This window comes from Gadus morhua, chromosome 14, assembly GCF_902167405.1.
Source record: "Gadus morhua chromosome 14, gadMor3.0, whole genome shotgun sequence".
Classification (NCBI taxonomy): Eukaryota; Metazoa; Chordata; class Actinopteri; order Gadiformes; family Gadidae; genus Gadus; species Gadus morhua.
Genome location: NC_044061.1, coordinates 3114202 through 3126211, shown reverse-complemented (window position 1 = coordinate 3126211; position 12010 = coordinate 3114202). Strand labels below are relative to the sequence as shown.

The 12010-nt window shown below is 48.3% G+C and overlaps 2 protein-coding genes across 2 annotated transcripts in view; one reads left to right on the top strand and one right to left on the bottom strand.

Annotated features, from left to right (window-relative positions):
* LOC115559107 (serine/threonine-protein kinase BRSK2-like) overlaps positions 1-4734 on the top strand; it is an 80625-nt gene extending 75891 nt beyond the window's left edge. The window contains 1 exon segment of the mRNA XM_030377782.1: positions 2777-4734. Coding sequence (XP_030233642.1) covers positions 2777-2799 — 23 coding nt within the window. The 3' untranslated portion in view covers positions 2800-4734.
* Positions 4735-6444: 1710 nt separating this feature from the next.
* LOC115559313 (ankyrin repeat and BTB/POZ domain-containing protein 2) overlaps positions 6445-12010 on the bottom strand; it is a 17915-nt gene continuing 12349 nt past the window's right edge. Inside the window, exons 9-17 of the mRNA XM_030378131.1 lie at positions 11217-11352; positions 10498-10763; positions 9584-9762; positions 8966-9071; positions 8602-8704; positions 8349-8424; positions 7879-7947; positions 7672-7785; positions 6445-7145 (exon numbers count right to left, since the gene is read on the bottom strand). Of these exons, the coding sequence (XP_030233991.1) occupies positions 6885-7145; positions 7672-7785; positions 7879-7947; positions 8349-8424; positions 8602-8704; positions 8966-9071; positions 9584-9762; positions 10498-10763; positions 11217-11352 (1310 nt within the window). The 3' untranslated portion in view covers positions 6445-6884. The remainder of the gene's footprint in view (positions 7146-7671; positions 7786-7878; positions 7948-8348; positions 8425-8601; positions 8705-8965; positions 9072-9583; positions 9763-10497; positions 10764-11216; positions 11353-12010) is intronic.

Below are 12010 nucleotides of genomic sequence, written 5' to 3'. Positions count from 1 at the left end.
TGAAGGGAATGCCCATCCAGAGCCACGCATGCACACATACCCCCCCTGGCAGATCGATGCCTTGTGCCCTCTCTCTCCGTCTCCCCTCTGCTCGGCCCGTACGCAGACTGTAACCGTGGCGATACAGAACGCTAACCAAAGCGAGCAGCAGTATATCTCGGACTGTCCGATAAACGAGTAGGAGGAGCAATGTTTAGAGTACTTTCTTACCTATATTCCGACAACTCCAGACTGGTATGTTTCCAGTGTGGCTCTGGGTCCATTCTCCCCCAGTCTCCCCCCTGACTGGGAGCTATGGGTTCACCGCTTTCAGGATGAATGTGCTGCAGTCAAGGCATGTTCTGTCTTGCAGCGGTGCCACTAATGATGAGAACCAGCGTGTGTTTTTTGTAATCTTTCTTGGACTTTTTTTTGCACTTGTGAACCAGACCCCGGGAACATGCATGAAACACTCGCTAAAGACACTCCTGTGTCTAGCAAAATGGCCAATACCCCTCATGTGTGTGTGTGTGTTTGTGTGTGTGTGTGTGTGTGCGTGCATGTGTGCGTGCGCATCTGTGAGAGGAAAGCCTGACAGTCTTTACAATCTCACCCTGAGAGGACAGATAGGGAGGGACACACACACACACACACACACACACACACACACAGCAGTACTCTGTGGGCGAGCAGAGGAGAGGAAGGCGGCGGAGGACGACTCTGAAGGGATGAGCGTATTGAACAGATCACCGTTGCCTCTGGCCATAAGAAAGGCCGTGTGTGTTCTGACACTGTGCTCTACTCCCAGATGGCCCCCAGCGTTCTGCCAGTAAACCCTCCAAGCGTGGTAAGACCCAGAGGCACTGGGAGCACGTTGACCCCCCCCCCCCTCCGGCCCCCCTACAATCACTTAACCCCCGGTGTGTCTCACTGGCCAACGCCTGGAGGCCCTTTTGCCCCTCACTCACCACTCCCTTAACACTGCCCCACAGGTGTGTGTGTGTGTGTGTGTGTGTGCGTGTGTGTGTGTGTGCGCGTGTGTGTGTGTGCGCAGAATTGGTTGTTTTATAGAGGACACTAGTTCCATACTTTAATCGTCCTACTTAGGAATGTAGCTTGACAGCCATACAGTATATAGGATTATATTCATCTTAATATCATACCTGAGAGATTAATCTTTTACGGTAAGTGAGACATGAAAGAGAGAGATGATAGCGCGTTGTTTTTGAAGTGAACAAACTTAAAAAAAAATGTGTGAAGGAAGGGGAAAAACAATGTGGAACGAATTCCATTGGACGTCCGGATGAGAACTTGATTGTGTATTCATGTGTGCACACTGTTGTCCTGTATTGGTGCATGCTTCTAATCCACTCACTGTTTGGAAGCTCTGTCCACAGAACCATAGTGTTAATGGATGGGCTCACTGTTGTTGTGCTGTTGTTGCTATGGAGAGGCAACCAGAGCTCTGGAAGGCGCGATGAGGATGAGGTCGAAGGTCACGGTTAATAAATATCGGTTAATACGCAGTAAGCACTAATATGGATGCTTTTAAACACTGCATGTCCGATTACCATGATATCGCTGGGGCGGTGGCATCTGACTTATTGTGCTGACCCAGCGAAAGGAGGACTCTCCTTTTTCCTTTCACGACGCGGACACACGCACGTTTCTCAACGCAGAGCCCCTGAATATTGTCGTTTCTTGTCTCGTCTTGCCGTGGCCGTGTGTCCGTGACAGTGAGCATTGTGTCTTCCAGGGTTCCGGCTGGCTTTCCATTTAAACGCAGGTGAAAAGGAGACTCCAAAAGCCATCAAACATTTCTCCGATACTTCATCACTGAACTAGCGCATCGCTAAACCCTAGGATGCATTAAACGGCCCCTTTAGACGATACCTCCTCCCTTAAACCTTATCACCCCTTCTCCCCCCTCTTCCTGGCTTGTGAGTCTCCCTTTCCCCTGCCCAGTCCTCTCCTCACCCCCCCCCCATCACCTCTTCCCATCATGTTAACCCCATTGCTCATTTTGTTGTTTGTTCTCTCTCTCTCTCTCTCTCTCTCTCTCTCTCCCCCTCTCTCTCTCTCTCTGCCTCCCTATCTCTCTCTATCTTTTCCTTTCTCTTCCCTCCGTCTGTGTAGGCAGCCCGTTGAGTAACTTCTTTGACGTAATTAAACAGCTATTTTCAGACGAGAAGAACGCCCAAGCCCCCCAACCCCCCGGCCCCCCCCGCTGCGCCCAGTACCCCCTCCAAGCATGCCCCCGGCAGCAGGCCCGGCCCGCCCCCGCCCCCCCCACAATGACTCTAAAAGCCCCCCGGGCAAAGACAAAACAAAGATGGCGGCCAACTGCAGGACACAGGAACAACCCTAGGGGCTGTGGCAGTGCATGACTAGGCCACCGCCAGGGTCAGGGTATAAGAGGTGTCCTAAACGCAAGAAGAAAATGACACCAGGAAAGCTGCAAACGTTGCCCTTTAGTTAGAAGTGTTGCTCTTAAATACGTACAAAAAAAACAACAAAAGGATGACGATAATATTAGCATAATAATCTACTTTTCAACTATTGCCTATACATTTTTTGTACTGTAAAGCGGGAATGGCTATTTCACTTTAGAGGTTCCAATCAGTATTTTACAATAAGTAGCAGATGTAGCTATGCCCTTCCGACCTTGTTTGTGTGTGCTTTTGTGTGTGTTTGGGTGGTTGTGTGTGTCTCTCTCTCTGTACTGCCCCCTGGGGGGCAGGAGGGGGGATTGCACTGTGCATCTTAAAGTGAAGGCTTGACTTGTCTCTACCACCAGGCATCATCCATAAAAACTATTAACGGCCAGTCGCAGGCCCGTCGCCGCGGCGCCCAGCGAGCCACAGACAGAAGAAAAGAAGAGAGAGCTCCTCTCTCTCTCTCTCTCTCTCTCTCTCTCTCTCTCTCTCTCTCTCTCTCCTTCCTAGTCCAGACCTCACACCCCATCGCCAACCCGCCTCACAAACAGAGGACTACCAATGCGCACACACGCACAGTAACACACACACACGCCATACTTTTCTTCCCTCCCCCCGTCCACGCCATCTCTGCTCCAACCAGGCTGAAGACAAGAGGCCTCGCTGTCCGAAGTACGAGCAACAGGATACAAAAGATATGAATTAAAGCCTTAAGACAATGATGTTTGTCCGACTCACACACACCAACGTACCCCCCCAAGCCCCTGACATTCCCCCATCCACAATCTCTCTCTCTTCTTTCTCTTTCGAACATGGATATACAAAAAAAAACACACACATATAAACACACACACGCCCACCGCACGCACACTCACAGGACTTGTTTGCGGGATGTATTGACGTGCACGCGCTGCGACCAGGAAGCGGCAGGCAGGGGGCGTGGCCATAGGCAGGGGGCGTGGCCATGGGCCCAGACTGAGCCATGTTCGATTGTAGTTTATTTTTAATGTAGTTCTCTTTTTCTTTGTGGACAAGAAGCCCTCCTCCTCAAGGCGATTGGTCATTGGTGTAAATGACACGATTTGCCCGCTGATGAAATACTTACGGAGAGGTTATGGGATAGTGGGGTAGGGTGGGATACATAGTTGAATGATTATATTGTGTTGTACAGGCTAAATGATGTTCTGTATGTATAAAAAGTAGTTGTTGACATTACATTTAGCCCAGTTGTGTTGCCGAGAGTTTCTTCTTATTATTCTTTTCTAAATATATTCTCCAGACGAGTCTGTTATCGATGAAATGTCTCACTTTCCTTTGCACTTTGAACCAGTGAATCAAAGTTCTGTCGCACCACGTTGATTGTTTTGGTGTCTTTGAATTTATTTAATTTTTTTCGATGTTGCTTTTGAAGTATCTGCAGGATTCAGACGATATCTGCAATGTATATTTTTGTACTTTTGTCTTTCTTTTGGTTATTAATTTATTGTCTGTTATTTATATGAAGGATGTAGGAAATTGTTTCTCGATGAGTCAAATTATTTAAAGGATTGTTTTTTGTTTGTTTTTGTCACGTTTTAATTTATTGACCATTTACGATTCTTGATAAAAAATGTTTGTGGACGGTCAGCGCTTCTCTGGCGTTTTGAGCAGAAAGCTTTGTAACATATGTTTGAAGAAAAAAAAATGATTTAACGTAATTTAAGAATGTAGACTAGCCTCTTTGAGAGGAAACCTTTCGTTGGATCTCGTCAGCTCCTCTTTGTGTGTGCGAAGACTTCAGACGCCCGGCCTCTCATCCTGTAAATACCAGTTCACCCACAAGCTTATTCAAAAGAAAAGGACAACAAAAAGACAAAAAACAAAAACACGAAAACCCCACGGAGGATACCTAATCTTAGCTTTGACCTCGTACGGTTGTTTGCATGTTCAGCATTTGTCTTTTCTTTGCATGTTGTCGTTACAATTAATCTCCTGTCCGACCCAACCCACTCCTAGTTTCGTTCTTTCTTAGGATTTCCGTTCAAATATTCTTAATTTTTTGTATTTTGACACGCATCTGTGGTCGATTCATTTTCTTTCTTCAGGTTTAGTTTTTTTATTCTCCCCCTTGTACGTAGCCTCCTCTCCCCCTCTCTCCCTCCCTCTCCCCTTAAGATGATCTCCTGTTGGGTGAGCTGTGAGCCCACAGAGCTGCATCCACCCTGTTCAGTCTCTCGTAGAGGGATCCGGCGCACCGGGGCGGATCACAATGTACACGTATCCCTCCGCCGCCCCGACTGGCATTGGTATACGCGAGAGAAAAATAAAAGCAATACCTATCCTTGTTGGCTTTTCTTTTCGTTGGATGTATTAATCTCTTCTAAATCAAGAGTACGGGACAAAATTGACTCGAACCCGGGAGTGAATCTTTTCTTCGTAGGATGGTAGGGGCAAGTACCGCCTTTTTCGCCTCTGATTGGTTAGAATGGCTCTCCTCCGATTGGTTAGGGTAAGGGTTAGGTTAACCCTAACTCTAACCCTAAACTCCCCCAAAAAATTAGGACTAATCAAATCTCGATCTAAAGGAGAGCCCTTCTAACCAATCAGAGGCGAAAAAGGCGGTACTTGCCCCTACCATCCTGTGATAAAAGGATTTGCGACCCCGGAGAGGAACAGCAGGGAGGAGGTGAACTACTGGATCAATACCTTGTGATGTCACCGTGAACCACTTCAGTGCAAAAAAAAGAATTCAGATTCCATTTTTACCTTCCCGATCTTATTGAAGGGTTCTCTTACGATGACCGCAATGTATAGTCTGTTCACTTACTGTCGCCAATTTTTTTTTTTTCTGAATTAAATCGTTTATAATCTATAATTATAATGATACATTTGCAATCTTATAGTTAAGCGTCCATGCATCCATGTTTTTCGGACGTAGGTCGGAGATGACGCTTTTAACATTCCGACTTTCCACCGTCGACCATTAAGGTGCGGCCACACCAGACGCGTATCTCGCGTACTTCGCGTATGAAATTGCCATTTTTTCCATAGGGAACCATTGGTTTACGTGCGTATTACAAATATTACGCGTATTAAGCAACATTTTACGCGCCTATAGCGCGTATGTGGCGCGCATATTTACGCGCAATACGCGCTATACGCGCGTATATCGCGTACATTTCAGGGGTTCAAAAAATTGAACTTTTTACGCGAAGTACGCGAGATACGCGTCTGACGAGACACGCATTGCCCAATCAGCGTTGAGCTTGACCCGACGTCACTGGCAGAGAGTAGTGAGCTTGGACAGAAGCATACGGCCGACATCTTTCTTTATTCTGTGTGGAAATAGTAACATAGTTACGCCATTAAATGCTTTTATGGAAACATTTCTAGCGAGAAATGTGCATTTTACTTTCATAATGTTCACTCGGTGAATGTGAAGGATGTTTGGTTTGATAGTTATGACAAAGAGGGAACGCTCCGTTCACTTGCATGGACAGAGTCTCTGGTTACTAAGCAACCTCAACGTCTTGGCGGACTATTTCTCTGCTGGGAAACACACCAGACACACCATGTGAAGTTATTTAACCCGATTATTGTTATTTATATCCGAGATTATTTAATCTAACCCGATCTAAACTCTATCACCCAAACACGGCGGCGTTGGGGTTTCCTACCTCGGACTCCAGCGCAGCCACGGCCGACAACTTTCTTTATTCTGGGTGGAAATAGTAACATAGTTACGCCATTAAATGCGTTTATGGAAACATTTTTAGCGAGAAATGTGCATTTTACTTTCGTAATGTTCGCTCGGTGAATGTGAAGGATGTTTGGTTTGATAGTTATGAGGAAGAGGGAACGCTCCGTTCACTTGCATGGACATGGACTCATCTAGGCGAGTGACGTATGCGCGTATGGCGCGTATTGCGCGTATGTGACCATTTTTGACACAAAATGGTCAAGCAACATTTTACGCGCGTATCTCGCGTAAAAATTACGCAAGCACCGTAGTGTTTGTGATGTTCTCTGAGGACCAGTTTGGACGCAATAATCTCATTCAGTCATCGTTTATTTAAATACATTATGTACACATTTTATACAGCTATCTACACGCACCACGTACAGTACACTCATCAAAGACTGCTTGAAACCATGTCTATTCAACATGGTCAGCCTCATAGCATAATTGCCTAAGTCATATTTGAGGGTTCATCGTGTATTCAGCGTAAAAAATGCCAAAGTTAATTAGTTAAATTCGCTAGATAGTGATTATGGAATGTAAAAAGCACCCTGATTGGCTCAGGATACAGCCAATGAGGCACAGTGAATCAGCAGCATTAGGAGAGCAGAGTTAGGGTTAGATATCACTATTTGGCAAAAAATACGACTTTGGCAATTATGCTATCAGGCTAATGACGTGATGAACTCATCTATTGTATAGTCGATCTAGTATCCCTAAGCAATCGCCCATTGGGTGCTGCCCTCCGTCTCTCATTCCAAACAAGCGGGGCACCGGGTGTGGAGTCTGTCCACCAGGGTGGCCTCCAGGTCCTTCATGAGGAACATCTGGTCCTGGCTGAGGCCCCCGTGGGGCGGGGGGTGCTGGTGAACGTGCTCCATCCCTGGGGAGAAGGCGTCCTGACCGGCCCCTCCCAGCAGGAGGCGGTGGAAGTCCTCCCTCTCCAGGAGAGGCTCCAGGTTCTGCAGGAAGAAGCCCTCGCTGAACCTCTGGAGCTGCAAGGCCTCGTGCTGCTGCAGAACACAACAAGAACAATGTAGGGTTAGCTCCAACACTAGCATTAGCCCGTAGGTATAGATTAAGAGCCTTAATAGACACAACTTCAATCTGTGTTGTTGCGGTGGATATTGCAGGGCTGTAGTACTCGAATCCGGTCTCAGATTTGAGTATGATATGGAGTATGATATCAAGTGAAATGGCTATAATAGGATAGATATATGATGATAATATGGCCTCATTTGATCCATACAAATACAAAATGATCATCTTAGAATAAATGATATACTGTGTCCCTTGCATCACACAACAATTATGAACAGGTAAGTAAGTGGTCTCGAAGAGGATTCATTTTTTTCTGCCAGTCTCAGTCTCCCTAATTGAGACTTGACTTGGACCTGAAGCTCTTTTGACATGGTTTTCTTTGGACTTGGTCTTGACTCGGATTCAACAAGCCCTCGCTTGGGTTGTCTTGGAGTCTACAAAGGTGGTCTTGACTACAGCTCTGGAATGATATTTAAGGTGGAGTCACTGTTCACTGACCTTGGCAGTCTGATAGATCTTGACGCTGTTGACCAGGGTCATGCTTCGGGACACTTGGATTTCACAGCATCTCTTCAACCCTTTCATTTGAAAGAAGTTGGCAACAGGGAGTAGCTGAAATACAAACAGAAAATATTCACATTATCGATCAGTTGAGTCACACTATTGGGAGAAATACTTCCAAAGAGGCCAGGCCCAGATCATTACCTTCATAGCGTCTTGGTATGACAGGCTAACGCCCTCCGTCCCCCCGCAGTACAGAGACTTCATCATCATCTGGAGAGTACAAAGTAGAACAGTAAGACAGATGATCTGGACTGCTGCATTTTCTAACCAGTGGCCACTCAAACTGCTTTACAATATTGCCTAACATTCACCCATTCATGCACACATTCTCCATTCTCCAGCTCGGCAGGAGCAGTTAGGGTGAGGTGTCTTGCTCGGGGACACCTCGACACCCAGCTAGGTGGAGCCGGGGATCGAAATAGCAACCTTCTGGTTACCAGCCCACCCGCTCCACCTCCTGAGCCACATGCCGATCTTATATGAAATCGTAATGAGAGCCCTTATCATAGGAGCCCTTATCCATAGCTTCCTAGCCCAGGGACGAGACAAGCCCAGGCTTTGTGTCTGCTGCGGCAGTTCCTTTGACTTTGGTTCAAAGGCTTTCAACTCACCTGGAATACAGCGTAGGTCATGTGATCGATGTGGATGATCTCGCCGTCCGGGGAATTACTGAGCAGGCAACGAAACCTGTGAGGAAACCGACCAATGAGAAGATGCCACGAGGAGGTACAGGTCCCCAGATAAATGGGATTTGGTTACCTCTAGTGCACCGGTTTTGCAAAGGCTGGTTGTTGCAGTCTATAGATCCTAGAGTACATGAACCAGGCGTCATTGTTGAACAGAACATCGGCTCGGAGAACGTACCTCTCTGAGGCAGACATCAGGAGCACTCTGTGGGCGAAGAAGGGACGCCCCTCAACCATGAAGGTCACATCCGACATCTCCTTGTTGTTAAGGAAGTGGACGTCTTGACGGGGAAAGACAAAAGATTCGGTCAGCAAGACGGTATTTATTACATACCGTCTTTATAACCTAACAATTATAGAGCTCTCTCCTTCTCTTTATAATTGTTAGGTTGTAAGGACAGCTCGGATAAGATGCTACACAATGCTAATTTCTATTTTTAAGTGCCAGGACGTTCAACACACAATAAATGCGTACATTAAGTGCCATCTTAATATTCATTGCCCCCACAATGTGAAAGAAGAAGATCTTTCCGTTGTTTTACCGAGCTGTGTGGACAGAGTGATGTCCATGAAGGGAATGGGAGGAACGGCAGCACAGCCATAGCAGTGGGAGAAAACAGAGGCCAGCTTCTTGATGATGATGTAGTCCTACAACAGAGGAAAGACGTCTTAGCGCAGTAGTAGGTGGTGCACAACTTACAAGCTAGATCCTGTTGCACGAGTAAGGTTAGGAGTGTTTCATTTGGGGTGACCTTTCCATTGTGAAACATGAAGAGCGTCAACCAGAACGAAGACATCACAGCAGAATAGGGCACCATGTTTACATTTTTACATTTTAGGGCAATTAGCAGACGCCTTTATCCAAAGCGACTTACAGAAAATGTTATTCGCACACCGACGGCGGAGTCAGCCATGCAAGGCGACAGCCAGCTCGTCGGAAGCAGTCAGGGTAAGGCGTCTCACTCAGGGACACCTCAACACTCCGCTAGGAGGAGCCGGGGATCAAACTAGCAACCCTCCGGTTAACTCAGGTCAACCCGCTGGTTGACTTGTAACCGGAAGGTTGCTAGCTCGACGGCAGAGTTACTGCCATCTGTGTATGTATAAAGTATATGTATATGTACTAGCAGCACACGGTGGTAGTGGGGGCCCGGCTGTACCTTGCTGGTGACCAGCAGGCTGAACATGAGCGGCAGACCGGTAGAGAGCAGCTCCTGGCTGTAGTCGTCCACACTGACGGTCGGGAACTCGGTGAGCAGCGAGAGGGTCACCTCGTCCCTGGACAGCTGGTGGGCACGCTGCAGCGACGCCAGCCAGACGTGGAGCCGCCATGGAACCCCTGCAGGACAGAAGGACGGAGGGACAGAGGAGAGGAGGGCCGGTCAGAGGGAGGCCGCTACACTCTGAGTTCTGACGGGTAGGTCGGATGCTTGGGTAAACGCAATAATTACAATTTGCATTGAGGGAAGTAAATTTAATTAAAAGCGACTTGAAACCATTAAGGGCCGTAGCCAGGGAATGAAACATGAACATGTTTTATTGAATTCCTCCTGATCCTCTCTCTCTAACCCTGATACTGACCTCCTCTTGCTCCTCTCCTCTACCTCCTCTACTCTTCATCATGTGCATCTTTTATAACTCACCCTCCTCTCTTCTCCTCATCCCTTTCCCCTCCTCTCCCCTCTCCTCTCCTCTCTCCCCTCCCTCCCCCCCCCCTTGCCCCTCTCCTCTCTCCTCTCCTCTCCTCTCCTCTCCCCCCCCCCCTCCTCTCCCCTCCCCTCCTCTCCCCTCTCCTCTCCTCTCCTCTCTCCCCTCCCTCCCCAGTTGAATCAAGGCTTCAGTGCTTGATTCAACTGAATCAAGCATTTCCTCCCCTCGGAGAAGTCCTCAACCGCTGATTTTGTATGTATTTAATTTGTAATTGTATTTTTAGCTCTACAACAATTTCCAAAGTCCGGACCTCGGTGACCTCACAGCCAGGTAGACGGAGGGGTCAACCCTGGCGGGCGACAGTCCGCTCGTGGGGGCAGTTAGGGTTAGACCGACACAAGGCAGAGCAGCACAGCCCACGTACCCATGGCTCTGAGCTCAATGGTCACGTCCAGGTAGCCGTGTTCAGCGCTGTAGTAGGCGGCCTGTTGGAGGGCTTTGGTCCGGGCCTTCCAGGACCCGGGATCGGGTCGGCCCAGGCTGCCCGACATGGAGGTGTCGCGGGCGGGGGACCGCCTGCGGGTCTGGGCCTCCCCTGGGTCCTCCACCCCCTCAGCCAGGATCTCCTCCAGGGACAGGATGTCCTCCCGCCTCTGCTGGGGCTGCAGATGCAACCTCCTCAAGACGTTCCTGTTGGGGAGGAGAGGGGGGGATCGGTCAACACGGCGTCAAGGTGGAAGAAGATCCCTGTTGCTCCGGTTCAAAAGGGACAAACCTTGCATGGGGATGGTTCGTAGGCAACTGTTATTTATACAGTGAGTCTATGATCCATCGTCCTTCTCAAGGAGGGGATGATGTTGTTCTAGGAGATGTTAAGGGGTGTGTGTGTGTGTGTGTTTGTGTATGTGTGAGTGTGTGTGTATGTGTATGTGAAACTGTATGTGTGTGTGTGCGTGCACGTGTATGTGTGTGTGTGTGTGTGTGTGTGTGTGTGTGTGTGTGTGTGTGTGTGTGTGTGTGTGTGTGTGTGTGTGTGTGTGTGTGTGTGTGTGTGTGTGTGTGTGAGTGAGTGCGTGAGCGAGTCTGCGAGTGAGCGAGCGAGCGAGTCTGCGAGCGAGTGAGTGTGTGTGTGCGTGTGCGTACCTGTGTCCGTGCGCGGCGGCCTGGCTGAAGCAGTTCATGTCCTCGTTGAGCGGCGAGGTCCGAGAGTTCCCATGATGCACTCTGAGCAGGGGGTCTGCTCCGTGTGCGAGCAGCAGGCTCACTATCTCGTAGTTACCTGGAGGAGACGAGAGCAACACACAGAACGATACACCGTCATTCACACCATGTCACATGCCAGTTCAAGCCTGGTCCTACCAGACTCTCATACTTCATTTCATTTGCACAGAGTCTGGGCTATCTCCTTTGACAAACGTTAACTCACTTGAAGGCAGGTGTCTGTTGGAGTTTAAAACTATTGGATCTGCCCAAAGCCACTCTGGATCTGCCATAACCAATCGCTAACGTTTGACTACAACTCAAACTAGGGCGCGACCTTAACGTCATTGTTCTCAGCCACCCCCTTTTCTGTTCGTTGATTGGACCTGTAAAATTTGGCTGGAGAAAACCCGTGAATATACCGCAAACCCAGACGTAGTACTGAAGGGAAATTCAAATTGAGCGGAAGAAAGTAGGCAGACGGAGCCAGGCTATACCAGTTCACCTCGTCGTTGCCAATAATACGTGGTAACCTCTACTCTTAGGAACAACAACGCCATCACGTTCTAGTTGGAAAGGTCTGTTTCACGTATGATGAATGTATGGTGTCAGTTCACAACATGTCACAACAGGTCCTGCTCTAAGTAGAGATGGCTAGAAAAAGTGAGAGAGCAACACACCACGACGTTAAAACAGCCCTTCTTACTTACAGCGCCCCCTGGCGCAAAGGGGGAGCT